This window comes from Ptychodera flava, chromosome 20, assembly GCF_041260155.1.
Source record: "Ptychodera flava strain L36383 chromosome 20, AS_Pfla_20210202, whole genome shotgun sequence".
Classification (NCBI taxonomy): Eukaryota; Metazoa; Hemichordata; class Enteropneusta; family Ptychoderidae; genus Ptychodera; species Ptychodera flava.
The window spans coordinates 37886440-37913599 of NC_091947.1; the positions used below are offsets into that span (position 1 = coordinate 37886440).

General features: G+C 36.9%; 1 protein-coding gene across 1 annotated transcript in view; it reads right to left on the minus strand.

The window, feature by feature from the left end:
• Positions 1-27160, minus strand: part of LOC139120874 (cytoplasmic FMR1-interacting protein 2-like) — a 393869-nt gene that overhangs the window by 25423 nt on the left and 341286 nt on the right. Inside the window, exons 24-27 of the mRNA XM_070685497.1 lie at positions 20507-20710; positions 18068-18162; positions 10996-11240; positions 7082-7232 (exon numbers count right to left, since the gene is read on the minus strand). Of these exons, the coding sequence (XP_070541598.1) occupies positions 7082-7232; positions 10996-11240; positions 18068-18162; positions 20507-20710 (695 nt within the window). The remainder of the gene's footprint in view (positions 1-7081; positions 7233-10995; positions 11241-18067; positions 18163-20506; positions 20711-27160) is intronic.

The following is a 27160-nucleotide window of genomic DNA, read 5'->3' on the forward strand; positions in this document are numbered from 1 at the left end:
TTCATACTGCATAATGTGGGCATTATTCGTATTTACTGCACAATTTTATGAATATTAGAAATAAGCCAAGATATTAGCGATTTAATAAAAATACTCAATAAGAATATTTTAGATATGTGTTTGGAATTCATAGTTCAAAAGGGGAAAATATATTTTTCGATATAATTATGAAAAGATTTCAATAAAATCATTTTAGTATCTCTTTGGGTATCTATTTTGTATTCTACATGCAAATACCTTTCATTTGATATATCACTTGATAGTTTTAAAGAATTTTTAGAGTAGTTAACAATGAAATTTCTATAAAAAACAAGTCATTGAAAATGACATAGTCCCCACTTGTAATAGGAGTATTAGTCTTGATGGGGCAGGGAAATGTGGTCATTATGAAGTATCACTGGAGTGTATATGTTGAGATCTATGGGCACATAGGTCTATGTCGTTGTTCCCAATTTGAAACACATGAGGCATGTCTAAGTTATGGTTCTAAATCGGGAAAAAAGATCAGACCTCTAGCTGTATTGGCCAGCCAAGAAATACATATGCGCATAATAATGAGGTACAAGATGTGACATCTTAAGGTCTAATATCCTATCAGAATTGGAGGGTATAGAACTTGTGGTTACTGAGTTATGCATATATATGTATAATCACGGTCAAAGGTCATAAGGTCACGTGACATTTTGAAAAAAAATTGTATTGCTAATTAATCCCTATATGCCAAAAATCAGACCTCTAGCTCTATTCCCTTGCCCAGAATTAGATGTGTGCATACTTAATGAGGTAAAGTATGTGTTGTCATAAGGTCTCCCACCCTACTAAATATAAAGGACATAGCACTTGTGGTTACGTATTTATCGACATAAATGTATATTTCAGGTCAAAGGTCATCGAGGTCACATGACATTTGGTCAAAAAATTTCTATCCTATAGTTATCCCTACATACCAAAAATCAGACATCCAGCTCTATGGGTTTGCTCAGAATTAGATATACGCATAATTAATGAGGTACAGTATGAAGCATCATAAGGTCTCCCATCATACCATATATGAAGGGTGTACCACTTGTGGTTACTGAGTTATGGACAAATATGTATATTTGAGGTCAAAGGTCACCGAGGTCATGTGACATTTTGTCAAAAAATTGTATTGCTAAGTTATCGCTATATACCAAAAATCAGACCTCTAGCTCTATTGACTCGCTCAAAATTAGATATGCGCATAATTAATGAGGTACAATATGTGGCGTCATAAGCTGTCCCATCATACCATATATGAAGGGTGTACCGCTTGTGGTTACTGAGTTATGGACAAATATGTATATTTGAGGTCAAAGGTCACGTGACATTTTGTCAAAAAAATTGTGTTGCTAAGTTATCCCTATATACCAAAAATCAGACCTCCAGCTCTATTGGCTTGCTCAAAATTAGATATGCACATAATTAATGAGGTACAATATGTGGCGTCATAAGCTGTCCCATCATACCATATACAGGGCTCGAAATTTTTTTAAAAAATTCACTTGCCATAGGGCAAGTGAATTTTCAATTTCACTTGTCCGGAAGAAAAATTCACTTGCCCTGAATTTCAGATGATTTAAGGAGTAAATGTGTATGGTTTTATTCATGTCATTGTAAAGAAACAGTAGCTGTAACTTACTGATAATTTGTATCCTTAGTCTGTGTATCAAAAATAATATCTTATGTAATGTATACATCACAGAGTTTCAGCCAGCTTTTGCTAGCATGGGGACACAGTGACCCGTAGTAGGTCTTAATGGGGACAAATTAAATTTTGGGGGACATGTAATGTATTTCAATAAAACAACACCGGTACATTGTCATTGTGTCATCATGACCTGGTACCTTGTGTTAAATAGGCAAGTCAGGTAGGTGCACCAAGGGTAAGTATATAATAGGCCACCGGTGTTGTGTCAAATTGTGCCCATGTAAAACTTTCAGTATCATTTAGTTTTCTGCTACCACGTGGTATGTGCATAAACTGCAGGGTTCCCCTAAGTCACCAAAATGATTAGCCAACTCATTAGCCAAATCAAAACTCTTGTAGCCACTTTGAGCAACTTTTAAACAGTTAATGATCTCAAGTGTAGCAACAGCTTTCTCGGCATTCAGGAGTTCCTAATTTTACAAATCAAGATGCGTTGTATGTTGTTCATGATAATTTTTACATTAAAGAAATATTTGTTTAGTTTTTATTACATTAATTATCTGTGTTTTTATGACATTGAATGGATGGAAATACTTATTCATTTCTAGTGGTAAACTTTTGCCACAAGAAATAATTAGGTAGCAATTCTAAAAATCACTGTAGCAGTGTAACACTGTAGCCAGGAACATTTTCATTTGATATTTTGATATCATCAAGAAATGTCTGGTGATGTTCACTGTTACATCATTAAACTGGAGGAATCTGCAGAAATATTAATGTGATGATTTGAAATGGATTATGCTTACTTCAACTACTGTTGACATTTCCCTTTGCCATAACTGTTAATAAAATTTAATTTAAAACTGGCAGTCAAGCTAAATGCCATTAAATTGGAAAGCAAATTACCTTTCATCATAAGATTGTACCTATTAGACCTCCCTAGGTGGTTTCTTTTGCACCATAATTGTGTACTTAAGGGGTCTTCATCATGACATCACATAAAATGACCGAGATTTGACCTTTCAGAAACCTCAAGTTTTTCTCCTTTTCCCTTGTATTCTGACTCTGTTTGTGAAAGTTTCCTTTAAAATAATGGTTTTTACTATCAAACTGAGTAATTGCAGGCCAAATTTTGATTCAAGCAAAGTAGGTAAAACTTGGACTAAAAAGGACGTCGGTACGCGGGACTCACACAGGCAAAGCCAAGCCTCAGTGTATTCACGGTCGTTATACGTCCATGATGTATTGTAGCACGGTCCGTCCATGAGGGACTGAGAGGGACCCTGATTGCAGTATTGAACAGCAACAATGTTTGCTTCACGTACCAGGGAATTTGTAACTTTGTAGAAAGGAGAGTAAATTGTTCAATACATTGCAACTTTGTAGGAAGGAGGGTAAATTGTTTCAACACCAATACAACATTTTATTGTAAAGCTGTAGTTTTCTATTGAGGAGGCATCGTGACATGACTTCATGAGAAGAAAAAACATAAAAGCGTGCAAAGGCGTCAATATTTTGCCATTTTGTAACCAAGCAGAACAGAGCTATTTTATCAGCCGGCCATATCGAAAGCGGTACACTCAAAGAACTAGAGAGGGTGGCAGCGCGTACGTACAGTGGCCTCATTGAAATTCACTTGTCCGTCGGGCTGGGAGAATGTTGTTTTCACTTGCCCTGACTCAAAATTCACTTGTCACGGGCATCGGGCGGCGAGAATTTTCGAGCCCTGCATATATGAAGGGTGTAGGACTTGTGGTTACTGAGTTATGGACAAATTCGTATATTGTAGGTCAAAGGTCACTGAGGTCACGTGACATATTGTCAAAAAAATTGTTGCTAAGTTATCCCTATATACCAAAAATCAGACCTCTAGCTCTATTGGCTCGCTAAAAATTAGATATGCACATAATTAATGAGGTACAATATGTGGCGTCATAAGCTGTCCCATCATACCATATATGAAGGGTGTAGGACTTGTGGTTACTGAGTTATGGACAAATATGTATATTTGAGGTCAAAGGTCACCGAGGTCACGTGACATTTTGAAAAAAAAATAGTATTGCTAAGTTATCCCTATATACCAAAAATCAGACCTCTAGCTCTATTGGCTCGCTCAAAATTAGATATGTGCATAATTAATGAGGAACAATATGTTGCATCATAAGCTGTCCCATCATACCATAAAGGGTGTAGCACTTGTGGTTACTGAGTTATGGACAAATATGTATATTTGAGGTCAAAGGTCACCGAAGTCATGTGACATTTTGTCAAAAAATTGTATTGCTAAGTTATCCCTATATACCAAAAATCAGACCTCTAGCTCTATTGACTCGCTCAAAATTAGATATGCACATAATTAATGAGGTACAATATGTGGCGTCATAAGCCAGTGTTTCCGTTAACGCAAAATCCTGCGTATTTTACGCAAAATTGTTCGGAAATACGCAAAAAAAATCATGACTGCGTAAACAAATACGCATTGAGAAATGCCGCCCAATGACACGGACGTACTTGGCCCGCATTACATTGCCTGAACGTGGTTCAATGCAGGAAAAAAATAGAACATATGCACCTGCTTGCAAGTGACATTTATCATGATATTGCAACATTTTAGACTTTAGCAGACCGCAGCACTTTATGCAACATTGTATTTCATCATCACAAAACGTACATCAGTTCTGTACAGACAATGGCACTACAGATGCAAAAAATTCGAGAATCGATCGAGTCTACGTTGTTGGTAACACAATACATACAGTTAATGGTCATTACGTTGCATGTATTTTGGAAAGTGTTTACGGGTGACCATTTAGACTCTGTCGGGCTGCATTCTTGAGAGGTCCCGCTGGACTTTGAACAGTATCTGCTTTTTGTTGGCCCTTTGAAAACACTAATTTCGAGTCAGAAGGTATTTTCTTTGAACATGAACTCATTGGGCTGCTCAACGATCATATGCGGGACATACATCACGGCATGGCAAACGTTCAGCTACACTTTGAAGCCCCCCAGGTTGTTGTTTTTTGTTAATAGAGCATGCGCATTACAGGAAACCCTAAGTTCTACAGAAAAGACTGCCCAACTCACTTCAGATACTGATTCCTACCGTACGCATTTTGAATACATTTTACGCAAATAAAAACTCAGTTGCGTAAAATCGTACGCAAGTTTTGAAATTGTAACGGAAACGCTGATAAGCTGTCCCATCATACCATATATGAAGGGTGTAGGACTTGTGGTTACTGAGTATGGACAAATACGTATATTTGAGGTCAAAGGTCACGGAGGTCACGTGACATTTTGAAAAAAAAATAGTATTGCTAAGTTATCCCTATATACCATAAATCAGACCTCTAGCTCTATTGGCTCGCTCAAAATTAGATATGTGCATAATTAATGAGGAACAATATGTGGCGTCATAAGCTGTCCCATCATACCATATGAAGGGTGTACCGCTTATGGTTACTACGTTATGGACAATATGTATATTTGAGGTCAAAGGTCACTGAGTCACGTGACATTTTGTCAAAAAAATTTTATTGCTAAGTTATCCCTATATACAAAAATCAGACCTCTAGCTCTATTGGCTTGCTCAAAATTAGATATGCACATAATTAATGAGGTACAATATGTGGCGTCATAAGCTGTCCCATCATACCATATATGAAGGGTGTACCGCTAATGGTTACTGAGTTATGGACAAATATGTATATTTGAGGTCAAAGGTCACCGAGGTCACATGACATTTTGTCAAAAAAATTGTATTGCTAAGTTATCCCTATATACCAAAAATCAGACCTCTAGCTCTATTGGCTCGCTCAAAATTAGATATGCACATAATTAATGAGGTACAATATGTGGCGTCATAAGCTGTCCCATCATACCATACATGAAGGGTGTAGCACTTGTAGTTACTGAGTTATGGACAAATATGTATATTTGAGGTTAAAGGTTACCGAGGTCACATGACATTTTGTCAAAATATCTGTGATACCTGCGTGAACGGATTGACTCACGGATGGTCTCACGGACATGACCCAATCTATAAGCCCCCTGGACTTCATCCGTGGGAACTAAAAACTGTGTCACTGCATCCTTTTTGCAATATGAATACGATGAGAAACTAAATTTTTATTTTTCTTGGCCTTATTCATGGGAGTCTATGGACTGCCTTATACATGGGAGTCTAAGGACTGCCTTATACATGGGAGTCTATGGAGACTGCCTTATACATGGGAGTCTATGGAGGTGAAAACTAAAAAAGTCCTCTAACATGGCCAAATTTGATCGACGTGCATCTGTATGGGGTAGGGTACTATCCTTGTGCAAAGTTTGAAAGAAATTGACCTGGGCATGTCTGAGATATCTGCGTGAACGGACTGACGCACTGACGCACTGATGCATGGACGCACGCACGGACATGACCAAACCTATAAGTCCCCTCGGACGGTGTCCGTGGGGACTAAAAAACAAAAAAAAACAATGAAATTTCTGATTTTATATAGCATTGATGCAAATTGGATATCCTTGTGAATTATGCAAATTAGGGGGGGTATTGCCCTAATTGGCAGCTCCACATCGTCAATTTTCTTGAAGTAGAGAAAATTAGCTTTCAAATGACGTATGATGTGGCCGTATGTAAGGTGGCTACATTAGGTGTGAAAAGTAGGTGAGTCTGCAGGTGGCCTAATATTGGTCATCATGGTTCACTTACACAAATTTGTAGTTCTGTGGGAGCAGCAAGCTCCAACCCCTACTCGCTATCTTCTCCTAAAATGTAAGCGAGTATCTACAATTGTGTACAAGATTTATTGTTTCACTCAATTTAGACGTCATTTCGACCAGTTCTGTGTCACATTTCAGTGAAACTTCCCACCGAAGTTGATCTTAATTCACAAAGGCATAACTTGAAACAAATAATGTGTGACATAAGGTGATAAGCAGTGGCAGGCCAAAGGTGTGCATATGAAAAAATAACATCTTATCGTCAATATTGCAGGCACTAAGAACATTCGTATATGGAATAGTGTTGACAGGTGGAGGTGCACTATGCAGAATTCAAACTTCTTATATACCTGAGTATATACGGTAGTACCTTCAAAGTTTTACTTCTTTGTGCATAAAGTTGTTTCATTGGGTAACACTTAGCCATTGTCTCTGTGTACCCGAATACATCACAAATTATGGCAAGGGCAGAATACTGCAGGCTCAGAAACATTAAATTATGCTCGAACCACAGCTATGACTCACATACTCAATAAAAGAGACAGACTCATTTTCATACTTTTTATGTCGACAGTTTGGTCATTATGACGGAAGCTTATAAGAGATTATGATTTCATTCTTGATTTTTTGAAGGAGTATGGAACATGGAATAGCATATCTTGTAAAATATTATGTGTACAGACCACTTACCATACCAGAAAACTCTGTCACTGGTTTCTTTACAAAGTCATGAACATTAACAAGGTGATTGCAGAAATCAAATTCTTCAAATCGAAAATGTTGATGTAATAATACAATTAACGTACACCCAGCCCATGTCAGTCCTTCTCCAAAACACTCCCTGAAATTAAAGCAAATTTCAGGTAAATATTAACTTGACCTTGTAAAACTATTTTATTTTAACATTTAAAATCAAACTTACTTTTGAAACAAACTTCCCTTTGATCAAAGGAATTACAAACTCTACAAATATCAGCTTTAAACAGCAGAAGCTGTGATTTCAAATGTCCACATTGTTTTTCCATTCAAATGTTTATTAGGGATGCGCACATTTTGCAATGCATGTATAGATATTCTGTGGTGTTGCTGAATTATCATAATTAGTTTATAGAGCCAATAAATCCTAAGACAAGTTCTTCTGTCGATTCATTTTTTCTGTAGAGTTTTCACCTTTTTGTCATTTGTATAAAATGCATCAGTGGATGTTTTGGATTTGTTAGTCTGAGACAACTATAGTAGTTGAGTTAATCCAAATCTGGCTGGGTCAATGGTATCTGCTGAACAGTGTCCAAATTTATGATGATCACAGAAGAGTATGCAATTGGTGAATTCCTGGCTTCATTTTGCCAAAATACTGAAAATTTAAGCATGGTGACCTAGGTACACAAAAGAATACCGTCAAGGACACTATGTGCTCACATTGTGTTTGAACTGGTCAGTTCAAGAAATATTAAAAGCAGAAAAACAAGAATGACAAAATCAAATAAGGTCTGCAACTTAGGTACTGGAAGATCATTCTTTAGGAACATGCATATGCATATCAACTTCTATAGCATAGTGATAAACAGATCCTACATACATAAGCAAATGTCAACAAAAACATTAGCCAGAGAAGGCTTGACAATAAAATAAAGAGTGGGGGAAAAAAGGATCTAGTAAAAAAGTAATGCTACCTCATCATTTATTAGGGGCCCAAGCCGACCGGCTGGGCCCCTATTGGTTTTATAGGAGTTCAACTTTCTTCTACTTCTTCTTCTTCCGCTCTTTTTTTGTCGACCTAGAACTCAAACACCGCTTACCGCAAACTTCTGAAACTTGCAGGGCTAATAGGTACCTATGAGATCTCGTGCACCTGGGTATACAAAATTCGATTGGTCACGTGACCTGGCGGCCATATTGGATTTTCCAAAAACCTAAAAATGGCTTCTCCAGAAGACCCAGGGGTCTAGTCGATTTGAATTTTTTTTATAGCAAGCATGGCCTAAGGTCTTAAGAATTTGCCAATAAAATCGCATGCGGTCACGTGACCTTGGCCGCCATATTGGATTTTGCGAAAATCGTGATTTAATCTTTAAAAATCTTCTTCTCCAGAACCAAAACACCAATTCGACTGAAATTTCACAAGTAACATCTTAAGTGTGATCTCTTTCAAGTTTGCGAAAGGCGTTTTGATCGGTCACGTGGTTTGGCGGCCATATTGGATTTTGAGAAAATCGTGATTTAATCTTCAAAAATCTTCTTCTCCAGAACCAATACCCCGATTCGACTGAAATTTGACATGTAACATCTTAAGTGTAATCTCTTTCAAGTTTGCAAAAGGCGTTTTGATCGGTCACGAGGTCTGGCCGCCATATTGGATTTTGCGAAAATCGTGATTTAATCTTCAAAAATCTTCTTCTCCAGAACCAACACCCCGATTCGACTGAAATTTGACATGTAACATCCTTAGTGTGATCTCTTTCAAGTTTGCGAAAGGCGTTTTGATCGGTCACGTGGTTTGGCGGCCATATTGGATTTTTCGAAAATCGTGATTTAATCTTTAAAAATCTTCTTCTCCCGAACAAACACCGATTTGACAGAAATTTTGCATATACCATCTTAAGTGTGATGTCTTTCAAGTTTGCGAAATGCGTTTTGATCGGTCACGTGGTTTGGCCGCCATATTGGATTTTCCGTAAAATATTAAATTTCAAGTGAAACGTACAGTTACTATTAGATGATGTTCAAAATCCTACTTTCTCAAGCTCGAATTTTGCACATAATATCATTAGTGCAAGATTTTTCAACCATGTTAACCGCTTGGGCCCCGCCAACGCTGCTTGCAGCTTTAATTTATTTATTTATTTATTTCCTGACTGGGAACAACAGGCTTTTGCCCAATTACAATTCCAGCAAAAGACATAAAGAAACTAACAAAGAGCACAACAAAGAAACAAAGGCAGTAACAACACAGTTAAAAAGAACAACCATTGGTAAAAAATACAGATCTAAAAAGAATAAACATTATTAAATAAAAATCTGCGAAATTGCCCATAGTTAGAATTAAAAATATCAAAAGGCTCATTTTTTAAAATACTATTCAAATTTTTCATAGTTCTTTGTAAAATTGCTGAAGAATGAGCAATGACTCTTGAAACGTTGTTTTGAGCGCAAAGTGCGAGAAAGTACAATGCATGCAAACAGATACGCTCTAGAATTTCGGAGCTGTTATAAAGAGAGAACATTCATCTGTAAAAGAAGGAGGCATCCAGAAAACTCCTACGCTTTTGTAGAGATGGGATTTTGAAAAAGGTACAGAGCTGGTTGTAGTAACCAGATGAGTAGGTTATGCCAGTTTTACCGCACAAGTATTTGAGAAATTTACACTGAACTCTTTCAATGCGGTGAATAAGATAAAGCTTGTGTGGAGACCATACTTGACTAGCATACTAAAGCAAGTTCTGTATTTCACCAGTGAGAATTTTTGAATTCTCACTGGTAGCAGTGAGAATGACAAGAGATTCTCACCAACTGCGAGAAAGCGTACTTTCTCACTCCAGTCTTGCAATTTTTTCCTATAGTGATATACCAAATACCAACCTAAAAAGTGCAACGGTTCGCAAGTTTTTGATGTTGACGGACAGTGTATGTATGTATATGTATAGTATTACTATACATATACATACATACAGACGCCACCAACTTCAGCTTATACAATAACCTCACATTGGTATACCAAAGGTGAGGTAAAAATGGCCTTAAAAATACAATTATGCAAATGTCACTACGATTTGAACAAATCTAATTGAGGTCACCTAAGTAATCTGCATATCAAATTTCAAAGCAATCACACATGCTGTTTTGGAGAAGAAAATTTATACCAAAATAGCAAAAAATGCCCCAACAATACAAATATGCAAATTTCACCACCATTTGAACAAACTTACATTAGGTCACCCAACATGAACTGCATATCAAATTTCAAAGCAATCGGCCTTGTGGTTTCTGAGGATAAGGCAATTGTTGACACACGATGATGCCTGCAGAAAATCAGCCTATTTTGATAAGCTCCGTGTCACTGACAGGGGAGCTAAAAATTAAATCATTCATAAAATTCTTTATGTTTGATGATATTAAATTTGTATAAACTTTTAGAACATTTTATGTTCTAAAAGTTTATACAAATTTAATATCATCAAACATAAAATGTGAGAATGAGCATTTGGTATGCTACACTGTGTTACATTTCCTTTGAAATCTCACCATGCATGCATTTATTGTATGGGTAAAATGTAACACAGTGTAGCATACCAAATGCTCATTCTCACATTTTATGTTTGATGATATTAAATTTGTATAAACTTTTAGAACATAAAATGTGACAATGAGCATTTGGTATGCTACACTGTGTTACATTTCCTTTGAAATCTCACCATGCATGCATTTATTGTATGGGTAAAATGTAACACTGGTCCAGTGTAGTGTATTTCAATCACTAATATTTACTTTTTATGACAAATCAAGTACAGTTTTTCTATGTATGTGAAAAATAATATATATTGGAATAGCTATGGGAGCTAATAAACTAAATCAAAGTGCAATGAGTATAATAAAATTGGACTTACTCTACAGTAATTTCATTCTTTCCAACTGTCCAGCACATTAGGAACTGAATGGCACTCCACAATCGATGGAACTCAGTACATTCTTCCACATTCATGACTCCATTTGCTGGTGGTGTGTTTCTTCCATCCCACACTGGATCATCAAGAAATGTGGCAATTTGCCTTAATACAACTTCAAACATTGACAAACCAACACATAGCCTCTCCTTGGTAAGAACTGCCCCTTCTTTAATGGTTTTCAATTGCTGGTAAGAAAAGGAATAATTGTATCACTTTCATACAAACTTATTATTATTATTAAAATTTCTTAAACAAGTCATCGTTGATGACACAGTCCCCACTTGTTAATGGGTACTTTGATTACATGTCCTCAGAGAGGAAAGAGTCCTCTTCATTAAATAGGTCTGTGATAAAAATACTTTGATACACTGCATCTGTAGGAACCTATATACCAAATTTCAAAGCTATCAGATGAGTGGTTTTGGAAATACACATTTTTTGACCAAAAATGGCAAAAATGGCCCAAAAAATACAGAATAACAGATTTCATCAGAAATTCAATATATATTACTAAGTTCATCTATAGAAACCTGTGTACCAAATTTCAAAGCTATCAGACTAGCACTTTTTGAGAAACACATTTTTTTGACCAAAATGGGAAAAATTGCCTTAAAAATGCAAATTTGCATATTTCTGCACACTTTGAACAAATCTGAAATAGATCATCCCTAGGGACCTATGTACCAAATATCAAAGATATCTTGGTAGTTTTGAAGAAGAAGATCTTTAAAGATTTTTTTACCAAAACGACAAAAATTGCCTTAAAAATACAAATATGCAAATTTCACCACGATTTGAACATATCGAACTGAAGTCACCCTAAATAAACTGCATATCAAATTTCAAAGCAATCAGACAAGCGGTTTGAGAGAAGATTTTTTTACAAAAAGAGCAAAAAATGCCCCAGAGATAGAAATATACAAATTTCACAACAATTTGAACAAACTTAAGTGAGGTCACCCCAAGTGAACTGCATATATAATTTCAAAGCAATCAGACTTGCGGTTTCTGAGGAGAAGGCAATTGTTGATGGACGAGGGACGACAGAAAATCATACGATTTGATAAGCTCCACGTCGCTGACAGCGGAGCTAAAAACGTACTACACATACATCACAGTGCGCTGTACAGAACACAAAAGAATAAGCAAATTTGCAAAATGCAAGTGTTAGGGATAAAACACACCACACCAGCAGTCCTGTGGTGAAGAAAATGTACTGCTAAGCATAAACAAATCACTGATAATACAAATTAGGTGGAGCTTCATGTTGCCAAAATGTTTTTTTTCAAAGCAATATTTCTCATCAAAGATGACAAGGAAACCCCTTCACACTATATATTTTCAAAAAGCAGAGACTCTAAAGTTCAGTGTGAAAGCAATTGTTTTCTCAAAGGATGAAGTGGGTGTATATTTGGGGTAAAAAACCTCAATTTTGGTATTAATGATAAAAATTACATTTAAGTCAAAAACTTGACACTATTTTCTGAAATGTAATATTTCACTTGAAAGAAGAGTATATGTAGAAAAAAACGACTATTTTATTTTGCAATATTTATCCTCATTCTAAAATGGCAAGGGTTGAAAGACTGACACTCAAAAAAGTGATTAAAATTATGATTAGCAAATTTAAAATGTCTCTTATTCAAAATGTAAGAACTTTATTGCCAAACAAAATAGTTGTTTTGTCATGTAGCATTTAAAAAACATAATGTGAAAATTTCAGAAAATTTGACCCAGCCAGAGCGGAGTTAAATTCTTTGGAAATTTTGAAATTGGGAAGAAAAACAAGCTAGGAAATCAGGTGATTTGCATACATTTCCATAAATTTACACTTCTGTATCATGCAACTTACAACTGCTTGACAAGCTAAAAGGTGAATACAACCAATTTTTTAATCTTGGGTTGACAAATTAATGAAAATTGAATAAATATTTGCGAAAAAGTGATTTTTGAGCAAAATACGCTGTGTTGTGTGTAGTGCCCCCTTAAAAAGATAGTTTTTGAAACGGCATTTAAAAGACTCAACATTTCTTGCAGTACAAATCTCTACAGGCAACATATACCACAACGATGGTGCACACAGTGAAAAGACTCTCTGGCCGTATTCTAGACTGAATTTCCCGCGAGGTGGAATCAGACGTAACTTGTCTGCAGAACGGAGATCTCTGGTAGGAACATACTGCTCTATCAGCTCTGTCAAATACACAGGTGCAAAGCCTGTGATCAATTTAAAAGTAAGTAACATAATCTTGAACTTAATATGTGCTTCAACAGGCAGCCAATGTAAATCAACTAGTAAAGGTGTAATATGATCAAATTTGCGAGAACGGCTGACTAAACGTGCTGCAGCATTTTGAAGAGATTGCAAACAGTGAACCTGATCACCGATCTTTGTTGATTCCATACAAGAGACTATTACAATAATCTAACTGAGATGTTCCAAATGCATGGATCAATGTCTCAGTAGTGTCCTGATCGAGAAGGTTACGGATCTTGCCAATTCTATACGGGTAGTGGCCATTTCTACAAACGTGGTTTATATGATTAGACATAGCACCATTCCTGTTAAAAATTGTGCCGAGATTACGCCGCCATCTTTGGTCCTAAGACTGAGTTTGTTTTGATGTCACAGGGTCAAAGTCCATCGCTTTCCCTGTGCAGCTAGCTGTCCTATGACGGGCTACGTATGACTAATTACTATTCTGAATATGATGAACGCGATAGGAACTGTTGACATCAGGTTTGATGAGGTTCTGGGCCCGCCACCAAAACAGGCAGGTCGACCGAGTCTGGAGTCAATGTGGTATACTATGACCGTCGTTACGTTCGCTTCTTGACGGTGTCTGATTGTTGTGTCCTGTTGATTCACAGTCATCTGACATGCTTATGAAATTCTTGCGGAGCTGGATGGGTACGTACGATGAGCGGCCAGGAAACCATCGCCATGGGCGGTATATGGCCAAGCAAAGTCAGTTACTCGTAGTCCGCCTGCAACTTGTCCAACGTACAGACGAGTTAGAATTTGTCGGAAATTAGGCAGAGTAAATTAAGAGTCCGATGCCTTATGGTTGAACTCGAAGACGTGCCAAAGTCGATGGAGCCTTCGTGAGCATCGTCTTTTGCCTGGCAATGGCATGTATGTTCATTCATGTACGCACGGAAATATGCTGGTCGTCGACTTGAAGATGTGAATATAAGCAGCAGAAGTTCGTCGCTTGAACTATAGCTGGGGCCACTTTACATGAGAATATTACTTTGACAAAACTACATAGCAACTTCCTTGAGTTAACAGACCTATAGGTTTGTAGGTCTTTATAAGAAACGTAAAGTTTTTGTAGGGAAATAAACCTATAGGTTTGTAGGTCTATAGAAACCTATAGGGTAATAAACTTACAGGCAATATGTTTATAGAAAAGCATCGATTTCTATAAAAATATTACCTATAGGTGGATTGACCTATAGGTACCTTTAAGTAACCTATAGCTAGCTATAGGTACCTATAAGTTATTTTTGTAAGGGAAAGAGGCTCTCAAGAAAGCATTTTTTGGGTGTCTGTGGAAACGGGTGGTAAAACAGCCATGAAAGTTTGGAATTAAGATTATGTTCCTGTATAACACATGTTGCTCAAGAATCGTTTACATCTGTCTACCTATGTTGGGGACTGATACGTGTGACAGGAAATTAAAGCAAAAACAAAAACTACTCATTTTTAACAATGTCGGGGAATGAAAACGTGACACAAAGATACGATACAGGCGTCGGGAAATGCAAGAAAGAACAAGAAATATTCGTTTTAATGATGTAGGGAAATGAAAGGAGACATAAAATACACAACAGGGGCATGGGGAAATGGAAGACAGAACAAGAAATATTCGTTTTTAACAATGTCAGGGAACGGAAACATGACATAAATTAAGATACGATACAGGAGGCGGGAAATTAATTAATGAACGGGAAAATATTCGTTTATGTCATTGTCGGGGAATGAAAACAAGACATAAAGACATGATACAGGCATCGGGAAATGGAAGACAGAACAAGAAATATTCGTTTTTAACAATGTCAGGGAACGGAAACATGACATAAATTAAGACATGATACAGGCATCGGTAAATGGAAGACAGAACAAGAAATATTACGTTTAACAATGTAGGGGAATGAAAGGAGACATAGAATACACAACAGGGGCATGGGGAAATGGAAGACAGAACAAGAAATATTCGTTTTTTAACAATGTCAGGGAACGGAAAGATGACAAAGATACGATACAGGAGGCGGGAAATTAATTAATGAACGGGAAAATATTCATTTATATCATTGTCGGGGAATGAAAACAAGACATTGAATACACAGCAGAGGCATAGGGAAATGCAAGAAAGAACAAGAAATATTTGTTTTAAAAATGTCGGGGAATGAAGACATGACTTAAAGACATGATACAGGCATCGGGAAATGGAAAACAGAACAAGAAATATTCGTTTTTAACAATGTCAGGGAACGGAAACATGACATAAATTAAGACATGATACAGGCATCGGTAAATGGAAGACAGAACAAGAAATATTAGGTTTAACAATGTAGGGGAATGAAAGGAGACATAGAATACACAACAGGGGCATGGGGAAATGGAAGACAGAACAAGAAATATTCGTTTTTAACAATGTCAGGGAACGGAAACATGACATAAAGATACGATACAGGAGGCGGGAAATTAATTAATGAACGGGAAAATATTCATTTATATCATTGTCGGGGAATGAAAACAAGACATTGAATACACAGCAGAGGCATAGGGAAATGCAAGAAAGAACAAGAAATATTTGTTTTAAAAATGTCGGGGAATGAAGACATGACTTAAAGACATGATACAGAACAAGAAATATTCCTTTTAATAATGTTGGTGAATGAAAACACGACATAAAGACATGATACAGGCATCGGGAAATGGAAGACAGAACAAGAAATATTCGTTTTTATCAATATCGGAGAATGAAGAGGGACATAGAATACACAACAGGGGCATGGGGAAATGGAAGAAAGAAAAAATATTCATTTTCAACAGTGTCGGGAAATTAAAATATGATACGATACAGGCGTTGGGAAATGGAAGACAGAACAAGAGACATAGAATACACAAGAGGGGCATGGGGAAATGCATGAAAGAACAAGGCATATTGGTATTTATCAATGTTGGGGAATGAAGACATGACAAATTTACGATACAGGCGTCGGGGAAATGGAAGTAAGAACAAGAAATATTCGTTTGTATTTATGTCGGGAATGACAAAGGAGACATAGAATACACGCCAGGGGCGTCGGAAAATGCAAGAAAGAACGAGAAATATATTCGTTTTTTTCAGTGTCAGAATGAAAACACGACAGAACGATAGATAAGCTTACAGGCGCCAAAAAAATGAAGGAAAGAACAAGAATATTTGTTTTTATCAGTGTCAGGAAATGAAAACGAGGACAAAAAAATACAATGGGGAAATGCATGGAAGTACAAGAAATGTTTGTATTTATTAACGTTGGGGATTGAAACTACAATCTGTAGTCTGAAACAGACAACAAATATTTGTTTAATTAGTTTTGGGGATAAAAACAAGACAGACGATACAATGCAGGTGACCGGAAATAAACGGCAGGCGGAATAATTTGTATTATACCTTGGCTTACCAAACGTGATTTATGAAATAATATACGTCCCAAAAGAAAGCAACTTTCATGGCTTTCTTGCTTCCATATTATAATACCATCGACATTAGAATTGCCTCAACTGCGCATTTTTGAAGGGATCACTTGTTTAACATAGCTGAAAAGATACAGAAAACATTGTATACACTGCATGTACAAATATGGACACCCGCGATTAGGCTTGTTGGAGACTTTCTAGGAAATTTGACAGTTCTCTGAATTTCAGAATGAACGCTGTAATTACGCTATTGTTATGATAATAGTTGAATTGTACAGTATCGGGCTGGTTGTGTCACGTGTGGGTAGGTCGGGAGAGCACGCTCATTATCTATTGTCATTATGCATGAGCTGGAGTATTTCATTAACGCCGGTTTTCCGGAGCTGCAAGGCGTAGCGACAGATCGCTACGTGTCCTGCAGGATTGCTCGTGATCGCGGCCACTTTGATTTTGACAAGCTTCCTTAAATAAAGATTAATTATAATAATAATAACTCCCAAAAAGTCTGGATCATTGACAACTATCTCCAGCGGTCATGGACGTGTCTACCTGGCTGTGTCCTGTATGGAGCACATGCACCAGCTCAAAGGGGTAATCTGTTCCATGGAGGAGGGTTCTGAAGTCAGATCCCTAACTGAGCAGCAGCTCCACAAGGCTATCTCAAAGAAGCTCAGGCCTACCTGCGCCAGGACCAAGCCAAGGGGTCTTGAAGGTTTCACCTGAAGGTCAATCACGTCCTGCATCGCAAGATGGCCCAAAATAGCCGTTGTGCAACTACATCTTCAAGGTATTCATTCCCTGCTTTCTCTCCTTTACCATCTTGCTTCGGTTCCTATACCAGACTTTGGCTTTTCCTTTCCATTACCCAAGCTCATTCGGTACTCCAACTCTCCACCCTACGCTTGCCGTGGTGCCACCACACTTCTGCAACCTAGCTTTGTGGTCTATGTTTGCATTCACTTGGAGTGCATTTACTTCAGAAACATTTTCATTTACATTTTGGGAAATAAGACTAGATGATAAATGTTTTCTGCCCACAACTACGTGGAATCTGACCACCTATGGTCACTGCTTCTTCTCTGCAGCAGCCCGTCCTTTGGAACTCTTTACCCCTGGATATAAAAGCCTCTCCTAATGTCAACATTTTCAAAGGACGCTTTAAAACTTACATCTACCAGAGAGTGTTCTCATAATGACTCTAAGCACCACTGAGCATCCTGTTTAACTTTCGATATTCAAGTTTGCTAGATAGTAAAGAAATCTTATGGTGAATCTTTTAGTACTTTTACATCATCAAATTTTAAACCAAGTGAAACTTACTTGTTGAGTTCCGTATTTATCTATGATAGGCAGAACATTCATACAATCGTAATCCTTCTCCATTTTCCTTGTCACTGTTTCAGATTTTTCACCTTCTGTCAGAAAAAAATCAAAAAAGCAATAATTCTATTTTTTTTTAATTCTTTAAAACTGAATAGTCAGAAACCAAACTGCTTACAATACGTTTTTGGTAAACATTATCAATTTTAATTCATATGCATAGTATAATTGAAGCACATAACCTCCTGAAACTTTACTAATAATAATATTTACATTCTAAAATTTTTGTAAATCATTATATGATAACCATTCCTAAGTTTTTGCCAATCACTTCTTAAATCATGCAGTTCTCGTAACATTGAATGATTAATAGCAAGATAGTGCCAAACTCACAATAATACTCATCAATTACAAGATTATTCACGTTTCATTGTACTTTTCAATAAAAAATTATTGTGTTGATTGATCAAAGTGATTTCCAACATTTGACATCTCCATTATCATCAATCTAAAATAACATTCATTTAAAGAACAGCTGCAAGCAGCGACGCTGTAGCCCAAGAAGGTTAGTAAAAAGACCATTTTATATTGAAGATCGAGCAAATGAGGAAGAAGACATTACTAGCTTGTACAGTCCTTCCTCAAGGAAGGCCTCCCATATGGGACTGCCTGTGAACCACTTAATCATATTTCGATGTTCACAAATGGCCAGAGAAAAAAGGATTATAGGTTCAAAGGTCTGACAAACCACATCTAGCATCAATATGCAACACAGATTGTGCTGCACTTCAGTTGTAATTGCTGTGATGAATATTGTTTTGTATGAGCAAATGACTGATTGAATTCATCATGATGGAAATAATTGACGCATGCATATTTCCAAACACTGACACGTTGATATATTCATCAAAATAATAATATCAATGAAACATTTTGTATTAATCTTTACATTATGGAGTTGCTTTGGGCAATGTAGAAATTTATATCTGACTGTGAAGCAGAATATTTAATTTGGACTTAGTGCATTTGAAGGGTCAAAGCAGCTACATGATGGTCATTGTCCAGCAGGACATCAAGAATGCCACTTGACAGAGTCTAAATCGTCACCTGTAAACATTATCCACGTAACATACAGTGTAATGACCATTTTACTGTATAATTTTGTGTTACCAACAATGTAGACTAAATAAATTTGTTAAACTTTTGTCTCAGTAGAGTCATTGTTGGTACAGAACTGATTGACATGACACTTTGTGATGATGAGATACAATTAATGTGCATGAAGAGTTGCTGTCCGCTAAAGTCTAAAATGTTGCAATATCATGATAAACGTCACTTGAAAGCAGGTGCATATGTTCTGGTTTTGACCCGCATTGAATCATGTTCAGGCCATGTAATGTGGAACCACACAAAATCACATATGATACTCCCTGTCCAAAACGTTGATTATTCACTTTTGAGCTGCAAGATTCAGCTTAACTAAAATATTTTCATTTTGTAGTTATTTAATCAAATTTTTTATTATTCCATTTTGTTTGTTAATTAACACTCATGTTTATGTTTTTAAATGCTTTTAAACTTTCAAAACCCGCTACATGGGCGACAATTTGGTCAAAACAAAAAATACACCAAAGTAAAGCTGAAATTATGGGCTATTTATATGTAAATACTTTAAGTCTCTCTATGCTAATGCTCAAATGTGATAGAATGCCATATGCTTGTGTACACACAGCGAGTTGTAAACATGGCCATCTCAAATGATGATGTTTGTTTTTCCCACCTAGAATTTTTCACTCATTTTAGTTCAAGACTAAGGACTCTGAAACTCTAGGAAACATTTGGGAAAAAAGAGTTATCCTTAAATATTGAGGTGTATTTTGCAAATTAAAGGAGGAAAAATGTTACAAAAATGCCAACAGGCATACATGAGGCCATGAGGGGGCTATATGAAGCAAAAAGTTCCCAAACACACCTAGTGCACAGTGTCAGCAGAGAAAGCAAACACAAAGTGAGTATCCCTATAATGTCAGCTCAGTAGTCTGTGATAGGTCACAGTCAACTCTTGGTAACCTTGAAGAAAGGCTTAACAGTGGCTTAGTCCCTTTCGATGTTTGCCGCAGCATATTTGCTGTCCTACATCAACCTGAACCATGAACATCCCCACCAGTTTATAATGATCCATCAGAATGCCCTGAAATTAACGGACTGAAGTTGCTTCCACACTGGAGGTTGACAGACAGAAGTTGGAGGTTGATGGATAGAAGATGCTTTCAACACTATTTTTTCAGTGGAATACCTTCTAGACAAGAAGCTAAAAAATTTTTATGTACAGTCTAGTGATTGATGGCTGGACGTAAAATATGAACAGACACAAGAAATGACACTTCCAAGTAAACATCAAGGAACACTGCATTTTAAAAAGGAAATTTCAAACCATACCTTTGAGGTAAACCCTTGGAAATATTTTTCTAAATGGTCCTGCCAGGAGAAGTCCTCTAAGTTCTTCTTGAGTCAAGTTTAGTTCCAACTGTTGGCAGAACAGTATTGTATTGCCAAGTACTCGAAATCGTTGGAATACTTCTGTCCTCATATCTGTGTACTGAATGATTGGATGTAATTTTGCCTCATAGAAACTGAAGACACCTGCATGAAGAAATATGATTAAAAAAATACCGTCAATGACGCTGTACCTTCTCTAATGTGTGGCCAGGTCAGGTAATTGGTTGTTGGCATGGAGTTGTTGGTAAATAGTTGATGATGTAGGGGCATGAGGTGGGATATGGACCCAGAGAACCCAAAAGATGATTAAATACATCAATCAAAAAAATTCTAAGCTACAGTATAAACTGCCTAAAGATAGTTCAATGTGGAAAAAAGTTAAATAATTCAGAAATAAGAATTAACAGTCCAAAATAGTAATGACGCACTTCCCTACTGACCTGAGTGCATGTGATATACACAACCTGGCATCTGTAAATTAAATGTATACCAAGTGATCATTTTAAGTCACTTTTAACTGTTTTTAATGGATTTTCCAAAGAGTCCTGTGGAAATGATGAAAAACGCTTATCTGGTCTTGTGTTTGTAAAACCTCATGGCTGATAATTGTCATAGTATTGAAAAAACATAGGGCCAAAGTCCCTGAAGCTACTATAGACATGGATACAAAATTAAGTATTTCCTGACTGTATGAAATTATCTCACTAAGGTCATCCTAGGGACATGTAAACCAAACATTAAAGCTGTCTGACCAGCGGTTTTGAAAGAACAAGCAACTCAACAGTTGACAGAGCTCTGTTGAGTTATGTAGAGAATAACCTTTTGTGACACATGTATTGATGAAGAAGGTGGATATCTTTGATTAACATTGTGAGTTCTGTTTAATAAGTTGAGACTGTACATACTCAGAGAAAGCACACTGAAGAGACAAAGGTTTGAAACTTAAGAAGTTCAAGGTCATCAAAAGCATTATAAGGAATCATGTTACACTTTCATTGCACTGTTTACACAGATTGCATAATTGCTATAAATAGCACATGAGGAATCTTACAGCCCAGCTTTACCATAAAAACCCTATCACTTTGACCACTCTTTTAATTGACCACTCTATTTTTTTCCTCAAAAGTAATTTTATTTTATCCTTACCAAGTCAACCATGAATGGAAATTAGAACTTTCTCTATCTCTATCTCTATCTCTATTGACTATTTTGAGCAATTTCTTTTAGATAACATACAGGGTATAAATGACGGTTCAGAATATGTCAAAGTTGGGATTCAGGAAAGTTGCCTTTACATGTTTTAATCCTCCAAGATGGTAAGCATTTCACTATGAACTGTCAAAAAAAGTTGAACTTTCTGATAATTCTACACTAAAATTATTTTGCTTTGATGATTTCCTTATTAATTCAATTATTTAAAATCATATTAATTATTTTTTTCTGGGTGAATTGATAGGGTTTATACAGTACAAGAATTACATACAATGTAAGTCAAATTTTGACCAAAAATGAAAAAAAAATTCCTTAAAAATACAGATTTGCATATTTCATCACAATTTGAACAAGTCTAAGTTGGGTTACCCCTAGGGACCTGTATACCAAATAACAAAGCTGTCTGACCAGCGGTTATGAAGAAGAAGATTTTTTACCAAAAACACCTTTTTTGGCATTAATTTGCCTATTTTCAACAATATCAAAAAATTAAAAAAATAGTTTCTCAAAATCATATTTTTCATCTACACAACAAATATCAAATCAGTAAGTACTGCGGTTCTCAAGATATTTGAGTGGACGGACGCCTCACAAACGGACATACATACATACATACATACATACATACAGACTGACGCCGGACGCCGGATGGATACCCATCCCAATAGCTTCTATAGACTATAGTCTATAGTAGCTAAAAATTGAAAGTGAAGAAATTACTGTTTTTAATAGGCATATTTTCCTTGAAATACATGACCGTGTAAAGAATATATGCTAAAAGTGTTTAAGAGTAAATTTCTTTTCAAAAAATAATTTAATCTGTGACCAAAGGATTTTTATTCTTTGAGTTTACAAATTCAAACATTGCAATTTGTTCAATCATCTTGTGCAGTGCAAAATTTATAAAATGACTGAAAAACAAAAAAAATGGCAGAATTACTGTCTTTGTGATGGTTGACATCACGATAATTGTTAATCTGTTCGAAGTACTACTATACTTTAATTAAAAAAAGAAGAGTTCATGCAGAAACGGTAACATATATTGTCAGCAATGTAGTGTTAATTTTGACTTTACATCAAAATATGCCTTTGCCGGATACCAAATATATAGGGCGAAATATTAAAATCAGCCATGTTCAGCAAAATCCACACAACACTAACAGCATTGATCCTTTTCTAATTTGATTTGATTTGCTTATGTTATCCTTGTATGACAGTCAGTACAATATGGAACTTGAACACAACACAGTGAATAAGTATGCTGTAAATGAAATGGTGTGGCTGCATCCACATGCAGCAATAGAAGTGCCTTTGTCTCTCACCCCTCATTTCCAACCTGTCCCATCCCTGAAAAATAGTTTGGTCTTATATTTATAATGTTAATAATTTCTGTATTTGTTAAAATGTGCGCATCTCAAAAACTTTTGATCATAAACATTTTCATTGTTTTTTATAGCTGACCAGTCAGTTAACCTGTTTATTTTGAATATTTGCACATTTTTCCTCAGTATTTGACATTTTCAGAATACCTTCAATCTGTCATTTTCTAAACGTTTAAATGCTCCTTTGTGTGGTCAAGCTTTCCACAAGCATCAAATGTGGTACTTCATATAGGAAGGTCTGCCTCTAGAGGGCGGGCATCATGAACAGTGTTTGTTAGTTATTTCCTCCACATAAACTTCTGATTGTACTGTAAACAATGAACATGGCCGACGTCCGATTTTCCTGTCTAAAACTTTCACTCATTTTCGTTCATATGACTCTGAAACTCCAGGAAACGATTGGGAAGAAAGAGTTATCTTGAAATATTGAGGTACTCGCCGATATTTTGCAAAATTAATGAGAAAAAATGCAAGGAAAATGCCAACAGGCTTACACAATGACCGTTTTCAGACTCAGAGGCATATGATCATCTGCAGTTTATGCAACAGGCCCATATCACGTGAGGCCATGAGGGGATATCCACGCAACTCAGTACCAAACACTAGCGCACACAGAGTGAGCAAACACAAAGTGAGTACCCCCTAACGTCAGCTCAGTAGTCTGTAATAGATCGTAGTCAACTAAGAAACCTTGGAGAAAGGCTTAACACTGTGGCTATGCCGCTAAGTCCCTTTTGATTTTTTGTCACAGCTCAAAATCGTTCTCCTACACCTCAACCTGAGCCATAAACACCCCCACCAGTTTATGATATGACCCATCACAATAGCATGACGTCAACGGATCTTGACAGACGGAAGTCTTGACAATCGGAAGAAGTTGACACCAGCATACTGGTTTTCAACTCTAATACCTTCTCTGTCTATAAATAGACACGAGAAGGTAACAAGTCATTGACAATGACATAGTCCCCACTTGTAATAGGAGAATTAGTCTTGATGGGGCAGGGAAATGTGGTCATTAAGAAGTATCACTGGAGTGTATATGTTGAGATGTATGGGCACACAGGTCTATGTCGTTGTTCCCAATTCGAAACAATCCCCCTGGGGGGGGGGTCAGGATATACATCAGTTACCCTGGGGAGCTTAGGGTTCAAAGGGTTAAGTTTTACTGGAGTGTATATGTTGAGATCTATGGGCACATAGGTCTATGTCGTTGTTCCCAATTTGAAACACATGAGGCATGTCTAAGTTATGGTTCTAAATCGGGAAAAAAGATCAGACCTCTAGCTGTATTGACCAGCCAAGAAATACATACGCGCATAATAAATGAGGTATAAGATGTGACATCTTAAGGTCTAATATCCTATCAAAATTGGAGGGTATAGAACTTGTGGTTACTGAATTATGCATATATATGTATAATCAAGGTCAAAGGTCATCGATGTCACGTGACATTTTGGGAAAAAAATTGTATTGCTAATTAATCCCTATATGCCAAAAATCAGACCTCTAGCTCTACTCGCTTGCCCAGAATTAGATGTGTGCATAATTAATGAGGTAAAGCATGAATTGTCATAAGGTCTCCCATCCTACTATATATAAAGGACATAGCACTTGTGGTTACTTATTTATTGACATAAACGTATATTTTAGGTAAAAGGTCATCGAGGTCACGTGACATTTGGTCAAAAAATTTCTATCCTATAGTTATCCCTATATACCATAAATCAGACATCCAGCTCTATTGGCTAGCTCCGAATTAGATATGTGCATAATTAATGAGGTACAGTATGTGGCGTCATAAGGTCTCCCATCATACCAAATATGAAGGGTGTAGCACTTGTGGTTACTGAGTTATGGACAAATATGTATATTTGAGGTCAAAGGTCATTGAGGTCATGTGACATTTTGTCAAAAAAAATTGTATTGCTAAGTTATCCCTATATACCAAAAATCAGACCTCTAGCTCTATTGGCTCGCTCAAAATTAGATATGTACATAATTAATGAGGTACAATATGTGGCGTCATAAGGTGTCCCATCATACCATATATGAAGGGCACAGTATGTGGTTTATCCCATGATGCAACTCGATTCGTACACACAGAGATCACCATTCTACCACCGAGGGCGCCATTACAAATATGACTAAAGCTGTCCAAAAATAGCCCCCAGCTTGAAATTGAGGTCGAATGCGTACGCATGACTTTTATCCTCGTTCGCAGTTACGTCAATGTGATAGCCCGAAAGACGTACATTTTTCAGTTTTTTTCCGGATCTTTATAGCATTTTTCTATCCAAAGATCCATATCATTGAAAATTGTCGTTATGTTTTCATTTTTTTGCCCTTTTGGGGATATTTTTAGCTATCTCTTCTCTGGTTTTTTATCAATGATGCCTGGAAGAGTGCATACGCCATTGCCATGCTTGCTCCGAGTAAAATTATGTTCCCAGATTTTTATTTGACCGATATTTGGACATTTCAGCGCAATTATTTTGTAAAAAATGAGATTTTAACGGAATTTTGGCTATTTCTCGATTACAAACGTGGATTTTGAGAAATGATCAACTTTAGATTGTCGTGCAACTAAATACGATTCCAACGATATACTGCTTGCCTATGTTGACCCCAAAATCGAGGGAGGAGATAGAGTTTGAAAACGGACAGTCACATCGGAATGAAAAATGTACTTTGCCATGTTATAATTTTGCTTTTGTATGCACATGCACTGTACTCAGGCTTACGCTCGCTTGTGCCGGGATTAAAATCGTACGAGACACGGCGCTGAAACAAATACAAATGACATGGCTCATTGGCTCTATCTGTGTATTGTGTACCGGTATTAATCCTGTAATTTCTCGATCGCACGAAATATGAATCAATGTTCATTTTTGCACGGTCCTTGAACTGTAAAGACTAGAACAGACGGGAACGTGGCTTTGCATTGCCAACTGTTGACAAAACCTTTTTGTTACGACGCGTTTATAGGGTTGCGTTGCCGGTCTTCGGCCGGGGACCGGCTGATGTAAACAACACTGGCCGTACGTAAAACTACAAAGGCGCTACATGCAGTACGCTATCAGTATACGTTACTGCACGCTCACAGGATACTGAAGTGTTTACAGAACTTTCACGATCGCTTGTTGAAAATTGCGGTCTATTAAACGTTCACAACCGGCGTCAACAGCTTTGCTGGTTTGGAAGGGGTGTCGATTCAGTGCAGCTTGCGTTCGCCGAAATGTGTTTCTGTCAGTGTCACCGCGTAGCCGCAGAGCTGACAAGTAACTCGGTAATGCATGCTCACAATGTATCAGACATCGCCGCATTTGTGCTAAAAGTTCCATCCTTATATCTACTGAAACCACAAAAACCGTGTCGTACATGTCTCTGGCCGATGATAAATACATATACGTGCGTACAAGAAAAACTTCCACTGTTAGTCTAAATATTTTCGAGGCGATCGCAACGCGCTGATGACTGTATCTGCATGTACTCAACTATTGTATCCTGTTTCTATGGGTGCATACGCGCAATGGGGATAACGGGCAGGCCGATCTCCGTGTGTACAAATCGCATTGCATCATGGGTACTTTCACGTACCGTGGGGTGTAGCACTTGTGGTTACTGAGTTATGGACAAATATGTATATTTGAGGTCAAAGGTCACCGAGGTCACGTGACATTTTGTCAAAAAAAATTGTTTTGCTAAGTTATCCTTATATACCAAAAATCAGACCTCTAGCTCTATTGGCTCGCTCAAAATTAGATATGTGCATAATTAATGAGATACAATATGTGGCTTCATAAGGTGTCCCATCATACCATATATGAAGGGTGTAGCGCTTGTGGTTACTGAGTAATGGACAAATATGTATATTTGAGGTCGAAGATCACCGAGGTCACGTGACATGTTGTCAAAATATCTGAGATATCTGCGTGAACTGATAGACGAACGGATGGACGAACGTACGGACATGACCCAATCTATAAGCCCCCTTGAC